Below are 16347 nucleotides of genomic sequence, written 5' to 3' on the forward strand. Positions count from 1 at the left end.
CCCTCAGCCGTGGGACCGTGCAGGTGAAGCCCCCAGACTCTGAAGGGGTGTCCCCTCAGCTTTGATTACTGTAACATCATTATTGTTGTTGTTATTCGTTATTTGTGAAAGCCGTCAACTCCCCAATATGGATGTTGGGGGGGAGGGTTGCCCCCTCAGCTCTTGAGTGTTATTCAAATAATAGCAATGTTTACAAAAAGCCACCAACTCCTAATTTAGACCTGGGAGGGATTTCCCCCTCCTCAGCTTTGACTATGGCTAATTATTATTCAGCTAATAGCAATATTTATAAAAAAAAGCCACCAACTCTTAAATTTGCACCTATCAGTAGCTGTCATCTGAACTTTTGAGTATTATTGCTATTACTCAGCTAATAGCAATATATTCAAAAGCCACCAACTCCTCATTTCATTCTGCGAGGGATTATCCCAGATAGTCAGGTTAGGCCAGTTCTGGGCTAAATAGACAGAATATAAAATAGAGCTTTTGACCCCTTTCTAGTCCTGTGCCTAGGATTGACAGCAAAAAGAAAGCAGGTCCCCCCCCCCCCTATGGTTTACTGTACAGAAAAAAAAACCCCACCTGCCATCATGCTTCACATGTTGGGATTGGGGAGAGCCAAGTTCAAATTCTGCAGCCGCCCAGCCTTCTCTCCAGTTCCTGCAGGAAAGGTGGGGCGTAAATGTGATAAATAAACAAAATCCTGGGCAGGAAATCTGATTAAGTCCAAACTGTGTGAAAACCTCTGATGAGAAATGGGCCTGCCCTGATGAATACTTCCAAAGTGATAACTTTTGACAACTGAATTCAACAGAAGATTCAGAGATGTGGCCTGGCCATTGAGGTTTTTGTAGGGTGGATGCAGAGATACTCTAGCATTTCATGTTGTATGGTGAACACAGTCTCTGTATTAGGAGATCCTGCTTTTTGTGGTATGTGAGTCTTGCCCTTCACATTCACAGCTGGGTCCCAGGTCACCACAGTGAGAGAAAAATCCTTTATTAGGATAAATCTGCCACGCAGAATGACTTTTTTTTGGATCCCTTTTGAGATTTGCACAGGCAGTTCCTTTTAATCCATCTCCTGCAAATTACATACATGAGCTGATTTTTTTCTTCTTTGAGGTTAAAGGACTATATTGTCTGGCAGGAAAACAATTACAGAACTACTGAATTAAGCTTGCCACCTGGTTAGGAACTGAGAGGTATCACTAATTTGAGTTTGGTTTTGTATTTTCAGAATCTGTTTCAGTTGCATCTTCCTCAGTGCATCCCTATAATGTCCAAGCTAAGGTTTCTCCTATGCAACAGACAGGTAAGATGACCTGGCAGCCCAGTAAAATGACCGTAAGAATTTAATAATTTGGACGCTCAGTGTTTCTCAGCCTTAAATTCTGGGAGTTAAAGTTCATGCAGTTTAAAATGTCCAAAGTTGAGAAACAGTGCTGAGATCTGGCCTCCAAAGGTTTCAGAGGAGATGGGTCAATCTGGGGGTGCAGTGAAAACACCAAGCAGCAGGGCTTTTTTTCTCATAGAACGCTCAGAACGGAGTTCCGGCACCTTTTTTGGATGGAACCTTGTAGGGTATGCAGGGAGGGTTGTATGACATGTGTGAGTTCCGGCACCTTTTTCTTTTACAAAAAAAGCACTGCCAAGCAGTATAATGCTGAGTAAGCTGGCCTCAGTATGGACTGGAGCTTTTGATACAGCAGGAAAATTTTCACCAAAATATAAAAGCCTTTAAATGTGCAAGCAGGTCATCTTTTCCACCCAGACCTTTAAAAAATGCATTCAGAAGCTTAAAACATAAGGGATAATAGACATCCATGGACGGAGGCATTGTTCATGCTGAATGGCAAGCAAGGCTAAAGTGGGATGGGATATATGCAGATGAGCTACGACACAGCATTGTGGTAGCAAATGGGGGAGCAGGAGGAGCAGTGAATAGGAGTAAAATACCTCAAAAGTGACATTTGTTTAATTTGTGATTTGTACAACCAATTTTGTTCCAGAGGGAAGAAGAGGAAGTGAAGAACATTCTGTGCAGAATCTGAGCACATCAAGAGATCTCGACGGTCCCTCCTTGCCCTCCTGCAGCACCAATAGAAAGCCTACTTACATGCCAGAGGAGTGACGATTGCAAAAGGATGCAGATAGACATGCAAATGATGACATGCGAAGGAATTGTGGGATCATAAACGGGGTGCAAATCCGAGCTGTCAAGGTACCCCAAAACTCTGTGCAAGCAAACTGGGGAGAGGCAGGATCTCGGCTGAGCCTTCCCGAGCTTGCTGGACATTCTCTGGGGGAGTCACCGTGGGGTTGGGGGCAGAGGCGAGGAGGGGCAGGGAGGCAGCCGGGCGCTCCCAACTCATACTTACCTGGCAGGGGAGACACCATGATCACGAAGGTGGTTTTCCCAGGGTGAGGCTCATCCATTGCACTCCGGGTGTGCTGACCCCTGCGATTTCCCCAAATGCGGGAAACTCGACTGCATAATTTGTGGTAGTGGGGGACTGCGTTCGCGCTTTCCCCTGATTTGCTGGTTCAAAAGACAGAAAAGAGAATTTGGTTTCTTGTGCGTGTTACTTCATTTGTTATTCCAGTACAGAAAACTCTTTTCCAGAGTTTGTTTACTGATTTTATTTATAAGTTATCCTTATCAAGTAGGAGTTGAAAGTAGCAGATTTAAATGTATGCTCAGTTGGGAAGTGAAGTAATAAGTGCACAAAGACTTTTAGCATCCTTGTCACCCAAAGGGAAGGAATTATGACCAGGGGAAGAGACTGGGCTGCTGATAGATAATTATGCAAGCACTAATCTGAGATCATTTATGTTTCAAGAGGAAAACATTCTAGATATTTCAGGTGCAAAGTAGTGTGTCTTGATGGGATTATATGTTCTCTACTTTTCCCTTTACAGTTCTTCAGTCTTTTAAGTTATTCTGATGCTTTTCATCCTTGCACGGCTGTATGAGAATTCTAGAAGAAAGGTGGCATAAATTGCACTAGACCTCTTGATATTTTTAGCTAGAGATAAAGGAATCCAAAAGGGTGTGAAAAGGGAGGGCAGACGTGTCTGTGTTCTATTTCTGAACATTTTGGACACAAGACGTTTCCACTCGTCTGATAAATGGAGCTACATCTGTTGGGAAAAAAGAGCGTGTATTGATAAGGTGTGAAAGTGATAGTTCTTTGAACATCAGAGAGAAATGCTAGTGGGTTTCAGTTCATTTTCCTCTTTTAGTAAACAGTCCCGTACTGAAATCTCTGGGTAGACTCTGTGAGAAAACATAATAATCCAAAAGAACCGAGTTGTTTAAGAGTGATCAGATTACTACACTCTAATGTGATCAAAAAGTAACATGTGCCCAGTAGATAAGGATGCTGCTGCTAGTCAGAATGTGGACCAGATTCCCTGCAGACTACAAAGAAAGAATCCTAGTGACATTCCCGCCCCCCCTTCTTTATTCTGCCTTAGCGTGACTGAGTGATGCAAGCACGCATGCAAATATATGTATTGCAAGGCATTGTGGGATCATAAACGGGGTGCAAATCCGAGCTGTCAAGGTACCCCAACACTCTGTGCAAGCAAACTGGGGAGAGGCAGGATCTCGGCTGAGCCTTCCCGAGCTTGCTGGACATTCTCTGGGGGAGTCACCGTGGGGTTGGGGGCAGAGGCGAGGAGGGGCAGGGAGGCAGCCGGGCGCTCCCAACTCATACTTACCTGGCAGGGGAGACACCATGATCACGAAGGTGGTTTTCCCAGGGTGAGGCTCATCCATTGCACTCCGGGTGTGCTGACCCCTGCGATTTCCCCAAATGCGGGAAACTCGACTGCATAATTTGTGGTAGTGGGGGACTGCGTTCGCGCTTTCCCCTGATTTGCTGGTTCAAAAGACAGAGAAGTTGTATCTCCATTTTCATTGATTGCTGTAATGTAGTTTCATTCTTTTTTGTGTCCTGCCTGTCACAGATATAGTTCAAAGAGTCAGAGCTGCTATATGTTGATGTCAGAACATGAATTCTGGTACACTTATATATAGTCTTATAGATAAGGATGAGTGTAGTTTATTTTGGGCACCTACTGAGAACCTCTGTGATTCTCGAAGCATGAATGAGGCTTATTTTCAGCCCCTGAGCTGTTTGCATTGCTGTCCTGAAATGGCAGGATTGAGCCTTCTGTGAGAGGCTCCTGTAGTAAGAGAGAAGAGGTAGGGAAGAGATCCTGGCTGGGAACAGAGCAGAAGAGTGGCCATGTGCAACATCACTCCCTAGCAGTAAGTAAAGTCAGGTGGCCAGTGGGCCAGATCCTCCCCTTGGCCAGTTTTAACCCAAGTTCGAGTTTTTCTATGTAGGTGATGTCTAATCTAGAGACTAGTGAGGACAATTAGCCAGTGGGAACAGCTTGCCTCCAGAAGTTGGGGCTGCTCCATCACTGGAGGTTTTTAAGAAGAGACTGGACAGTCCCTTGTCTGAAATAGTACAGATTTTCCTGCTTGAGCAGGGGGCTGGACTAGAAGACCTCCGAGGTCCCTTCCAGCCCTATTCTATTCTAGACTATTTTAAAAGCCTGCTGCTGCCCACATGACCCCCATCTAGGAAGTAAATGGGTAGCGGGGACTCTAATTTTCTCTGCTTACGCACACTTGCCCTTGGCATCACGTTGCTTACCCCGAAAGGGAATTGTGCGATAGACGCGCATCTGCGTAGCCGCGTAACTGATTTATGAACGGGCGACCTTGACTCGGGACGGTCCCCCTTCCTGGCGATCTGCTCGAACGACTGGAGCAGAACCTCCTTCCCCGTGCGGGTAACCCGGGGGCCGGCCGTCTCGTGGGGCCGTTGTAGTCCGTTCGTAGGAGGGAGGGAGACGGAGGTCGGGCATTCGCGGACCGGGCATCGGGTCGGCGGGTGTTGGGGCCAAGGCGGGGGTGGTGGAGACGTGGTGGGCTATGGCGCGGCAGAGGGAGAAAGGGAAGATTCGGCCGGGGATGATGGGAGCCGGATCTGACCAGGGCAGCCGGTGGCTCACGGCGGGGGGATCCGGGGATGCTTTCGAGGGCCAGGGCGGGCGGGCGGGCCTCCGGCTGCGCCATGGAGCCGGGTGGCCGGAAGGGGGCGCCGCCGGCGGGAGGCCCCTGAGTGGCCCAGCGCCCGGGCGGGGGGGGTGTGGCCTGCTCGCTTGACGTCCCGCGTGACGCGCAGAGGCCGGCGGCCCAGCCGAAGGGCGGGGAAGGAGGCGGGCGGTCCTCCGCCCACAGGCTGGCGGGCCAATGGGGTGCGGCGCTTGCTAGGGTCGCCGGCCAGTCGGAGGTGGGCGGCCTCAACGGCGACCAATCGCGACGCGGAGGGCGGGCTCGGCGGGGCCGAGGCGGGGCCGGCTCGAGTTGCGGCTGGCAGAGAAGAGGGAGGCGCGGGCGGCGGGCCGGTGAGCGGTCGGGGATCCCGGGGGGGGGCGCTTCCCACCCCCCTGCGTTCGGGAGTGGAGACCCTCCGCGGGCTGAGGGGGGCGAGGGGCTTCCCTCTTCACAACAGCCCCGCGGGGCAGGCCAGGTGCGGCAGCCCGGCTCCCTCCCGCGATCCGTCCAGGAGGCCGGCAAGGGACCCGCGGTGGACACGGGGGGGGCTGCTCTCCTCCCCCCGAAGAGGAGCCCCGGCCTGAGCCCGCCGGCCCCACGGAGCGCCGGGGCTTCCGGTGTTCGCGGGAGTCTCCCCCCGGAAGCGGCCCTGGCGGCGCCCTCGGCGGAGGGAGCGGCGTTGGGGGGGGGGCGAGGGCCGAGCCGGCCTTTCCCACAATCGGCGATCCCGGCAGGAAAGACGGGAAGGCGAAGGGCGCCAAAGCCTCCTTTTCGCTCCGCAGGTCCGTCGAGAGGAGGGAGGACGAAGCCGGCGAGGTCTCCGCGGAGGGGTCCCAGGGAGGAGGCGCCGATTTCCCGGCCGAGCGCTTTGGGTAAGGAGATCCGGGATTCCAGGCGGAGAAGCGGATCCCTCTTTGCGGCGCTCCTGAAGAGGCGACGGGGGCGGGACAGGGCATCCCCCCCCATACTCGGCCGAGCGCCCGGCGGGGTTCCAGAACCGGTCGGACAACGGGCCCAAGTCCGTAGCGGGGGGGGGTGTCTTGCGCTGGCGGCGTCCCGGTTGGAGAGCTCGCTTCTGGCCCGGGGGTGGGAGGGGGCGGTCCTGGGCGGGCCCCCTGTCGAGCAGCCGCTTCTCCCCCCTCTGCCAGTCGGCGGGTTCCGAAGGTAACGCCGGGAGCCGGAGGGGAGGGAGGGAGCCTGCTGGCGAGCGGCGGGGAAGTTGAGGAAGTGAAGGAGAATCTCCGAGCAGGAGCTGCGGAGAAAAAAAATCATGTTTTCAAAGGTTCCCGGAACAGCGGGGAGATGGCTGCGATGGCAGGAAAGGAAAGTGAAACTCAACTGTGCAACAATTGGTAAGGGCCGGGAGTTGAATGTTCTCCTTCTCTCAGTCTTGTGAGTGTGCGTGTGGGGGGGCATTTCTGGATAGCAGAAGGGAGCTGGGTTAAAAAAAGGGCAACAAGTTTTAGTAAGAGTTTCCGTTTGTCCCAGTAGCCTTTAAAAAAAAAAGGCCTGGCATTGCAACGCGCCCTGTCCGTGTGCCTTGCAGCCAAAAAGATATTCCTCTGGCAAACTATACCATCCATGAGATTCACTGCAGTCGGAATATCGGGATCTGCCCCATCTGCAAGGAGTCCTTCCCGAAAGCAGAAATGAGAACTCATCGGGAGCAAGAGCACGCGCAGGTGATAAAGCCTCCCCCTCTTCCGCTGGGCCTTGCGTCTTCTCTAGCTGAGACAGACTTCACTCTGCAGACTTCATTCTGATCTGTATTTCTTTCAAATCCTAGATTATCTGTAAATGCAGCATGAGAATGGACAGAGGCCTTTTACAGGATCATGTAGTGAGTAAGCTAATCGTTGCCCGATTTTGTCCAGCGAAATATTTTGAGGGTCAGAAAAAAAAAATCACTGTGAAGTGCTGGAATATATTCCTGAAACGGGTGCATAAAATATTGCACCCACCACGTACGTTCGGGTGACGAGCCATTTCTGCCTTCTGCTCACAGGCTTTGGAGTGTCCCTTGCGGCCTGTTGCGTGTCGGCACTGTGACATTGAGCTTGCTTTCTGCAAGCTCCAGGACCACGAAGATTATTGTGGTGCCCGGACCGAGCGATGCAGCAGATGCAACCGCAACATAATGCTGCGAGAACTGAAGACACATCCCATCGACTGTTGGAAGAAGGCCGGGGGAGAGCCAGGCGTCCAGGCGCAGCCTTCTTTCAACTCCGAGGCTCCTTTGCCAGGCGTCCAGACCATCAGCGACTTGCTCCTCAGGCCAGATTCCACCGGAGAGTCGCCACTGAGGGGCAACAGGTTCCTGGAGAGCCAGCTGCACAGTTGGGTCTCGGGTGATCAGCTGCCCGGGGAGTCCAGTTGGAGAAACCGAGGCCCATCCCGGCCAGATCAGAATCGAGGTAAAGGCCTTGAAAGAAAACTGCCCTTTCCCCCCTTCGAGGGCTCAGAAAAATGCCGCTCTTCTAAATAAAACCTCTTGAATTAAGAGGGTGGGGGTTCTCTCTCTCCGGAGGCTTTGACAGCAACTCTGCGTCTTTGTGTTTGTGTTGCTGCACAGCAGCATCGGGGTGAAGGGTTGCAGCTTTGCTCTTCACGCTCTTCTTCGGTGTTTGTTCCCTGAAGCCCGTTTGGAGAAGAGAGCCAGCCCGGTGCCGCCTGTGGATGGAGAGTCGGACTACGACTTCGATTACCTGCTGGCGCTCAGCTTGCAGCAGGAGAATAGCTTGGCTCAGCCCAACGTGGCAGAGGTCCACAGAGAACTCTGGAAGAACATCTGTCCCCCCCAGACTGGCCCAGCTGACCACAGTGGCCAAGCAAAGAACTCCAGTGGCCTCTCTCGGGATTTGCTGGTGGCAGCCGACATTCTGGATAGGCCCAAAAGTACGTCCGTATTCCTTGTTGCTTATCGAGGGATGGGGATGGACGTGCTCTAGGGAGAACCCCAGTGACCCTGGCCCACTCTTAAGTTGCTCTGGGGGGGGGTTGACTGACGAGCAGCGTAAACCTACGCAAGTGACACCGGCTGGTTCCCTATATTTGGCGGAGGAGATGTCTGTGTGAGCACCTGGGAAGGTGGCTGAGGAGAATTTTGAAGGGGGAGATGGCAGCTTGATGGTTGTAACCCAGTTGCAAGTTGTGCAACTGCCTCTCTCTCATCCTTCAGCGGAGACCCTGCTGCCTTGCGAATTCTGTGAGGAGCTGTACCCCGAGGAAGACCTGATCCTTCACCAGGTGGGCTGCCTCATCTTCTGGGGCCAAGGGGGGGGGGAAAGCTGACCAAGGAAGAGGGGCTGTGGAAACATTACCCCCTGTTCAACTCTGCCTGCTGCCCTCCGGGGCAGTTGGAAGAGAACGCTTGGCTTCTTTCTCTGCCCTGCTCATAACAGACAGGCTGCAACCCCGCAAGTGCCTTGGCCTCCTTCAGCAAGAGGAGCAACCTGGTGCCGCCGACAGACTGTCTCAGCAGCCTGTGGGGAGAGCTGCCCGGTGGCCGTTCGAGGGGCAGCGGAGAGACCTTCCCTTTCCACCCTGGCATCCAGGACAGCCTCCTGCTCCCTTGCGAATTCTGTGGAGTCCAGCTGGAGGAAGAGATCCTGTTCCACCACCAGGTATGGAGATGTGAGGGGGGGGAGTGATTGACTTTCCTATATGGGCAGTGACTGGCAGCCCTTCCCCTCAACCCAGGACCAGTGTGACTTGCGCCCGGCAACCGCCCCCTCAAGCGGAAGAACACCTGCGCCCTCGGGGGTTCCAGTCGCGGAAAGCTCTGTGGGAACCGTGTCTCCGGATCTGCCCAGAAGACGCATCCGGCACCAAGGTAGCCCCCCCTTCCTCCCCCCCGGCTGAGTGTTGCTGGACCCCAAACTGGGGGCTCTGCAGAGCAAATGCCATTTGGGGCCCCCCGGCTTCAGGCCCCGCATGTCCTCCTCCCCCTCCTTGCCCCTGAGGTGCCTTCCCTCTCTCCCTCCTGCGCCAGGTGAGCTGCCTCCTCAGTACCTGGAGCAGCTCAAGCAGAAGCAGCCGTGTCTGCCTGCTCATGGGAGCCACTCCCAGGCGGTGTCCAGGCGCATCCAGCTGGCCGCTCCCAACAACCGGAGGGAAGATCCGGCGGCTCTTTCCAAGGGGAGGAAGCCCAGGAAACCGGGGGACGGCGAAGGGAGCACCCCCCCGGGCCAAGGGCCGAGTGACCCAGTGGCCGCCCCTCTGCCTGCCAGATACTCGTCCCTGGACTTCCTTCCCAGCAGCTACGTTCCAAGCTTCGCGGTGGCGCTTCCGACTCGCCCAAGGTAGCCTTTCCAGAGTCACGAACCAGCTTTCCAAGTTTCAGCTTACAGTAGAAGTATTATCTTCTTGACCAGGGGTAGGCAACCTTGGCTCTTTTATGACTCGTGGACTTCAACTCCCAGAATTCCTCAGCCAGCTGGCTGAGGAGTTCTGGGAATTGAAGTTCACGAGTCATAAAAGAGCCAAGGTTGCTTACCCCTGTTCTTGACAGCGATGGTGGGTGCAAATCTGGGCTGCTCCTCCTCGAGGGGGTGGGAGGGAACCTCTCCTTTTGGCCTTCTGCTCTCACTGGAACAGGCATCCATTTTCCGGTGTGTGTGTGTGTGTGTGTGTGTGTGTGTGTGTGTTAAAACAACCTTGAAGAAAAGTTTTGTTTTTCAACTGTCCCTCTGGGGTTTTCCCCCCTCTCTTTCAGCATAAGACAGGGAGGAGGAGGAGGAGGAAGTCCTGCAGGTCCGCCCCATTTCCATAACTCCAAGGTAAGGGCTGTGTCCGGCCAACGGCCTCTTGGGCAAGATTTTAAAAGCCAATTTTGCAACAAAAGGTGAATCTTTTGCAAAACCTGAACCAACCTTCCTCTTAATGAAACCTCCTGTATTTCATCTGCTTGGAAGCAGGTATTAAGAAAAGTCTGCCCTTAGCTAATCTGCTGTATGTCTCAGCCACGGCCCTGTTTACGCTCTATGCCAACATTTCTTGCTGTCTGTGATTTAACTCAGTAGCGTACCTGGAGGTGCATTTCTCAGTCGGTGGTCTTAAACTCTTCCCCTCTGAGTGACGAGGTGAAGAAATCCAGTGTCTTCTCTCCAGGAATCCTTCCCGGCCCTCCGAGGGCCTTGAAGGGCTCCTGTCCTGCCTCCGGGCCTCGCAGGCAGGGGCAGGAGAGAAGAGCGAGTTGCTTTATTTCCCCAAACGTCCGATTCGCAGCCGCTCTCCTCCCTGAGCAGAGCCTCTGGCTTTCCTCCCTGCAGGCAAAGCCCTGGCAAGTGAAATCAGCCGACCCCGACAGCGAATGAGGGCGAAACGTTCGGGGCCACCGCCTCCTGCCTCCCGCCTAGCGCAAGGACTGGGTTTTGTGACATGATTTCCACAGGAGCTGCGGGACTGGCAGTCCACACCCTTCAGGTCACAGACGTGGCGGCGGCAGGACCACCCCGGGGTTGCTTGCTCAGCTGTGCAATGTTTTGATGCCGTTCGGGTGGGGGTGCAGGGCCAGGTGGGTCTCGGCCCCACTGCTTTCTGCTTGAGTCATTTCAGGGCCCTCTTGGGGGGGCCCTCAAAACTTAGTTCTTGGGCAGACACTTCCTCTTTTCAAGTGTAGAGAAACCCCCCCCCTGCTTCCCAAATGCCTAAGGAATAAAAAGGCTAGTAGTCGCCGAGGAGTTTGAACTCGGTACCTTTGCTGCTAGCTGAAACTGGTGTTCTGAGTGCGAGGAGCCGGAGGGGGGGGGGTTGTTTGTTTGTGTGTGTGTGTTTTTGAATTTCTTACAATAAAGTTTGTATCTATTAGTCAAACCTGTCTTTATCTCCAGGCCATTCAATAACTAGGCTCGTGAAGCGGTTTAGTTATTTTAGCCTACTGTGTGAACCCCAAGCAGAAACAGATGTGGCCTGCTGCAGTCCCTCCAGTTGATTGTTCCATGTCCCCCTCCAGTCAGCCCCCCCCCCGCTTATTTCATTCCCTCCTGTTGCCCCCCCCCACCCCCCACCCCCCCCCCCCGGGCTTCCAAGGCCAGGCCAAGAACAAAGCTGTTTCAGGGACACTTCCACCAAATGTAAGCATTTATTAAATACAAGAAAAAGCCAAAGAATTCTTAAAACGAGTGGAGCCAACCTTGCAGTGTCCTTTCCAAGAGCAGAGGGCTGTTGTGTATGTTTACAGAGACAAGCTGCGGTGTTTTTGTTTTTTTTAAATCTTGAGAAGAGGCAACAGTTCCAGGGACACGGGGGACCGTTGTGGTAGAATCGAGGGGTGAAAAGCGGAGAATAAATTAACGAAAGAATGGCAAACAAGCCTTGTCAGCTGGGCAGCTGGTCTTCACTGGACAGAAGGAAACACGGAGTCCTCCGTGACCCAGAAAGGGGCAGCCCTTGGCTCACTTTTCTCTTTTATACAAAATATTTACACGTTTGCTTAAGTAAATATAAATAAAAATAACAGTGCAATAAACCCATCTCCGAGTGAGCTGGAGCAGGCAGCCCGTGGGTCTTCATCCGAAGGAGCTCGGCCTCTTCCGCAGGGCTTCTGCCTCCCAGCTGAACACGCGGAAGCGCCTGCTGGAAGCGGAAATCCCCTCCGGCCCGAGAGGCTTCGTCCCTGCCCCAAAAACACTTCCATGGGCTAATCATGGATAATAAATAGGAAAGTGGATACTGAACGTAAGCTTTGACTGAAACGCCTCCGTCTTCCCCGCTGTCTTCGGGAACAGCTTTTTACATTCAGAACAACTCTTCAAGTTAAAAGGAAGAAAACTCACAGTCCCAGATCCTGAAGCGAGAGGCGGCAGCAGCCGCAGAGCAAACCAAAACTGATCTGGCGGGCTCTGGACCTCCAGGCTTGCTTCTTTCTCACACTTTGCTCCAGCTTGCCCCGACCTGTGCTTGCAAAGGAATCCACCGTGCATAGGGAAGGTGTCGGATCTGGACACACAACTTCCTCCACCCACGCCCACCCCCCCAGAAGCTGCATTTACAGTGAGTGGGGGGTAAACACCGTAAGAAGACCATTTGTTTTCTAAAATGCAACCATAAATAATTGGAATAAATATACAACAAGTCACTTTACAGCACACACATTTGGGGCCAAAATGCGGTTACTCTGGATACCTTGCCGGTCTCTGGGAGGGAAAGAGAGCACCCACCAATGTGGCAGCTGAAAGGTATCTGTGAGGTATTTGAACAAGAAGCCCCCTCAGGAGAAAAGGGGTGTTTCAGATCCATAAGCCCCCCCCAAATCTCTGGAAAACAGGGCTGTCAATCTTTTGTGGGTGGAACAAAGTTAAAAGTCCCTGTGTTTTTCTCCTGAGCGCTACTAAATGCACCATGTCGCCTCTCCTTAGCCTGAAAACGGGAGGGTGGGGGGGGGGGAATGTCTGCCGGAAGATGGGCCAGGCTCAAAGGGGTGACTGCGCAAGGGAGACGATGGAGCCTCCCCCCCCCCCGGCCCCTTGCTCTAAAAAGTCGCACCTCTTCCCAATCACCCCCGATCTCCATACGCACGTCACTCAGGCCAAATAATTAACAGTATTCACAGAAATATACAATAAATACAGCTCCTCTGTGCCTACGGATGAGCAAAACCATTCCGGGCTGCCTTTAGAGGACAGCTGGTGACATCCTGGCTTCTGCGGGGAAGGAAGCGAGCTGGGAGTACTGCCGTTGATGTCTCCCAGACGGCACCGAGCCAAGCGGGGCCCTTTGGGTCTTGAGTTGGAAAGTGACTCCCAAATGGCTTGATCCAACACTTATTTTTGTTAGATGTTTGATACTAGTCAAAAGACGCCCCCCGCGTGTGCGTGGTGTGTCATTCGAAGCCAGGGCGCATCTGCTGAGGAGACCGGTGCTACTGCTGTGTCAGTCTGGAGAGTTCCCTTGGAAACCCTTTAATTGGAATAAAAACCAGACAGCCAGGCGGATCCTTTTGGTCGTTGCTGAGGAGCAGCCCAGGATCCGCCTCTCCAGAGGCAACGTGCAAACGGGAATCTCGGGAGGACCATTTCTGAGTGCAGGGCAGAACCTTCGGGGCCAATGGGGTCCGAGCCGATAAAGTGGGTGATCAGCAGCGAGACGGGCAATCCCCCAACCCCGTTTAGACCATCACAATTTAGGCTTTAAGCAACCAGGAAGTGAACAGTTGTTTTATCACCCCAACAGTGGAATGTGTGAAGTTACCCCCTCCGGTTCCAACCAAGCCTGGCAAAAAGCGAGAAATGCCCGTTCTTCTCTAGCGAGTTACGTTATGCCCCAATCACCGACAACAAGTGTGGCGGCTTCACTGCCGCACTCAGAAATGGTGGTGGAGGATCTCCCCCTCGCACGGCCGATCCCCGGAGATCCCCTCGGCCGTGAGCTCCTTCCTGATGAGGACGAAATGGGGGGATCCGCCAGGATTGCAAACATCGCTCCCCGGACTAACTTTTCTATAAGGCAGCAGCAGCAAATTCCATCCACCCCAGAAGTCTGCAAAGAGGAAACGGGAATCTTCCACGAAGGCCGTTGCAAGAACGAAGGCGAGGACCAAATTCACCTCCTGCTCTTGCCTGCTCGTGGCTGGGCTTCTCCGACGTGTCCTCTGAAGGGCCCACCCTTGAAGCGGAGCAGCTCAACCGCTGAGAGGGTCCTCGCGATAATGGATGGCGTACCGGAGTTTTTCCAGCATAATCTCCAATGAGGAATACTGGGGGAGCTTGATCATGAACATGCAGGTCTCCACACGGATGTACCGTGAATCTGGGGAGCCTGTGAAGGAAGGAAGGAAGGAAGGAAGGAAGGAAGGAAGGAAGGAAGGAAGGAAGGAAGGAAGGAAGAGAGAGAGAGAGACTCAGCCTGCTAGAAGGGAGCTTTGTTCTTCCGATGGATCTTTAGACAAAACTCTCCCTTCTCTCTCTTCTCTCTTCTATCTGATTACAGATAAGTGTGCTACTCAAGGATGAAACAGCTGGCCAAGGTGTTGTGTTTCAAATTACAATGCCAAGGAAGGACAAAGTGAAGCAAAGTCACGCTGGCCTTCTGCACCAAGCAGGAGTTAACTCCCCCTTGCTTAACTGTTACGAGGGCCAAACCAACACTGGGCCCGTCCATCCCCTTTGAAGTGACCCCATTCTTTGGCTCAGCCACCCCGATTTCCCCCCGCTCGTTTCTGCACCAGGAAACAACTGTACCTGCCGTGCCATCCGGGGGTGCAATTTTCATGGGGTAGGGCGGCACGTGGGCGGTATCTGGACCCCCATCCTTGCAGGGACAGGTGAAGGGGATGCGCTCCTGGTTACAGGCAAACTTGATGAATTTGCAGAGCTCCTCCTGGGTAAACATCTCCAAGGCTCCCCAGAAAAATTCAATATGCTGGTCGGTCTCCATCAGCCCCACTTGGTACATGGTGTGTGCCTGTGGAAGGCCAAGGGGGAAAGGCAGAAGGGGGCAAGGAAGGGAAGCCAGTTAATAGGTAAGGCTTAAAACATCCTCAGCAGGCTCTGAATCAACTTGGGCTCCCAAATCTACATTTTTTTCTTTCTATTCCACTCGGGCGGACCTGGGTGTTCTCTACTAGGGTCTACATCTAAGCTAGTTCTTCTTCTGGCCTCGACTCCCTTGCTACTAACTTGCAGCGATGAAAGACGAACGGGGAAAAAGGAAGACGTACAAGCGCCCCGGTTTCTGCAGGCCTCCTCCTGCCTTCCCTCAGGCTGGAAATCCTCCAATTACCTTGAGGAACTCCAGGTTGATGTAGGGGAGCCCACAGGTTCTCAGTTCCATCTCCAGGGGGGTCAGCAAGGTCAAAACCTGCAAGGGGATAATGGAGGCCAAGCCAGCTCTCACAGCCATCACACACTCTGGAGTCTGCAGCTCGTGTAACCTCAGGTTCCGGATGGCCGTGGCGTAGACGCCCTTGTTCTCCCAGCTGAAAAGAAAGATGCGTTCAGGTAGCCGTGAAGAGACTCTCAGGGCAGGAAGCCCTGCTCGGCTGGGCTCCCACGGGACACTCCTGCTTCTCCCTCCCCCTCTGCCACCTTCCAGCGTAGGGAGCCCGTCCTGCTGGTCCTGAGCCACAAAGGGAGGCTAAGGGAGCCGAGAGCCACGTCAAGGCTCAGCCGCTGCAAGCGCCTTAGGCTCACAGGCTGCCCTCCGCCACGGAGCTTCTGCTACTCACACCACAGGGATGTGCCTGCCACGGGCACACAGCTCCACCTCCTCTCCGCTCATGGCCACGTAGGTGAACTTGCAGCTGGGCTTGTTGGGACTGTCCGGGCTCTCCATTGCGAGGTGCTGGGAGGCGATTTCGGCGCACACGGCTTCCAGCTCGGCTTCGTCGTTCAGCTGAGATGGCAGAGACAAAACATTTCGTCACTCAGACAAGGACGTTGCGAGCAGGTGCGAATTCGTATCTTCATAAATCGAAGCGCTCCAGGGCAAAGCCAACTGAGGCGAAGTGGGCTTTTTAATTTATTTATTTCTCCCTTTTGCTCCTGAAGACGGAGAGGCCTTGCAATTGATGACTAAGCTGATGAATTGGCTAAATGGGTAATTCACGCAAGAACAATCCTACATGAATTTAAACTTTATTTTGAAGGTTTGGCAACACCCCATCAAGGCTGGGCAAGAGGATTCGCCACCACCAAAGACTTACATTTTCAAATTTTTTGACGTAATTGTAGGTTAGCACGTCAGCCTCCTGGAGGTCCACATCTGGCTCCAGCGGTTCTCCTACCAAGGTCTTCCAGAAGGAGGGCAGGAGATCCAGGGGCAGAGGGACATCGGCCCGAATGGCAATGCCTAGGAGTTGCCCAAAGAAGTGCAGCAGCTGTTCCTCCCCGTAGCTGATGGGGCTGGGTGTCAAGATGTACTTGCCCTGGGGAGAAAAGGCGGCATGGGTTCAGAAGCCCCCGTCTCCTGAGGAATCACGGTTTGCTTGGCCGACTGGCAAGACTCTTGTGCCTGGAGCTGTGGAAAGCCTTTCGGCTCCTCTGCACCAACGCGGCTGGGAGTGAGTGTCCCGGCTGCTGCCAATTGGCCACAGCTTCACCAAGAGCCACGGGGCTCCGTCGGCCCTGGGCACCCGCTGGCGTACCTTGTTCTTGTTGACCGCCGAGCTTGGACAGAGCAAAAGGAGGGACAGCGACGTACTCTGAAGTTCCTTGCAGACCTGCCAAAGAAAGTGACGGAAAGATCCACCTGGAAGACACGTGGAGGACACTGGTCACAAAGCGTTCCTTTTAGCCAGAGTTTTTCATCTACTATTCCGTTCCTACAACG

At 53.6% G+C, this 16347-nt stretch overlaps 2 protein-coding genes across 3 annotated transcripts in view; one reads left to right on the forward strand and one right to left on the reverse strand.

The window, feature by feature from the left end:
- Positions 1 to 5385: 5385 nt before the first annotated feature.
- Positions 5386 to 10897, forward strand: TRAFD1 (TRAF-type zinc finger domain containing 1). 2 transcript variants are annotated; one of them, XM_081339006.1, is made up of 13 exons: positions 5386 to 5429; positions 5862 to 5951; positions 6362 to 6431; positions 6626 to 6761; positions 6866 to 6919; positions 7085 to 7493; positions 7717 to 7974; positions 8258 to 8325; positions 8481 to 8702; positions 8779 to 8911; positions 9071 to 9380; positions 9794 to 9857; positions 10350 to 10897. In XM_081339006.1, exons 3-13 carry the CDS (start codon positions 6382 to 6384, stop codon positions 10392 to 10394), a joined length of 1749 nt encoding a protein of 582 aa, XP_081195132.1. In that variant the 5' UTR covers positions 5386 to 5429; positions 5862 to 5951; positions 6362 to 6381; the 3' UTR covers positions 10395 to 10897. The 2 variants fall into 2 exon arrangements, with proteins under 2 accessions (XP_081195132.1, XP_081195131.1); XM_081339005.1 differs by lacking the exon at positions 5386 to 5429 and adding an exon at positions 5443 to 5554.
- A 245-nt stretch (positions 10898 to 11142) lies between these two features.
- Positions 11143 to 16347, reverse strand: part of HECTD4 (HECT domain E3 ubiquitin protein ligase 4) — a 44423-nt gene continuing 39218 nt past the window's right edge. Inside the window, exons 71-76 of the mRNA XM_081339010.1 lie at positions 16163 to 16266; positions 15722 to 15943; positions 15245 to 15411; positions 14800 to 14995; positions 14259 to 14481; positions 11143 to 13836 (exon numbers count right to left, since the gene is read on the reverse strand). Coding sequence (XP_081195136.1) covers positions 13700 to 13836; positions 14259 to 14481; positions 14800 to 14995; positions 15245 to 15411; positions 15722 to 15943; positions 16163 to 16266 — 1049 coding nt within the window. The 3' untranslated portion in view covers positions 11143 to 13699. The remainder of the gene's footprint in view (positions 13837 to 14258; positions 14482 to 14799; positions 14996 to 15244; positions 15412 to 15721; positions 15944 to 16162; positions 16267 to 16347) is intronic.

This window comes from Vipera berus (assembly GCF_964194415.1).
Source record: "Vipera berus genome assembly, chromosome: 14".
Taxonomy (NCBI): domain Eukaryota; kingdom Metazoa; phylum Chordata; class Lepidosauria; order Squamata; family Viperidae; genus Vipera; species Vipera berus.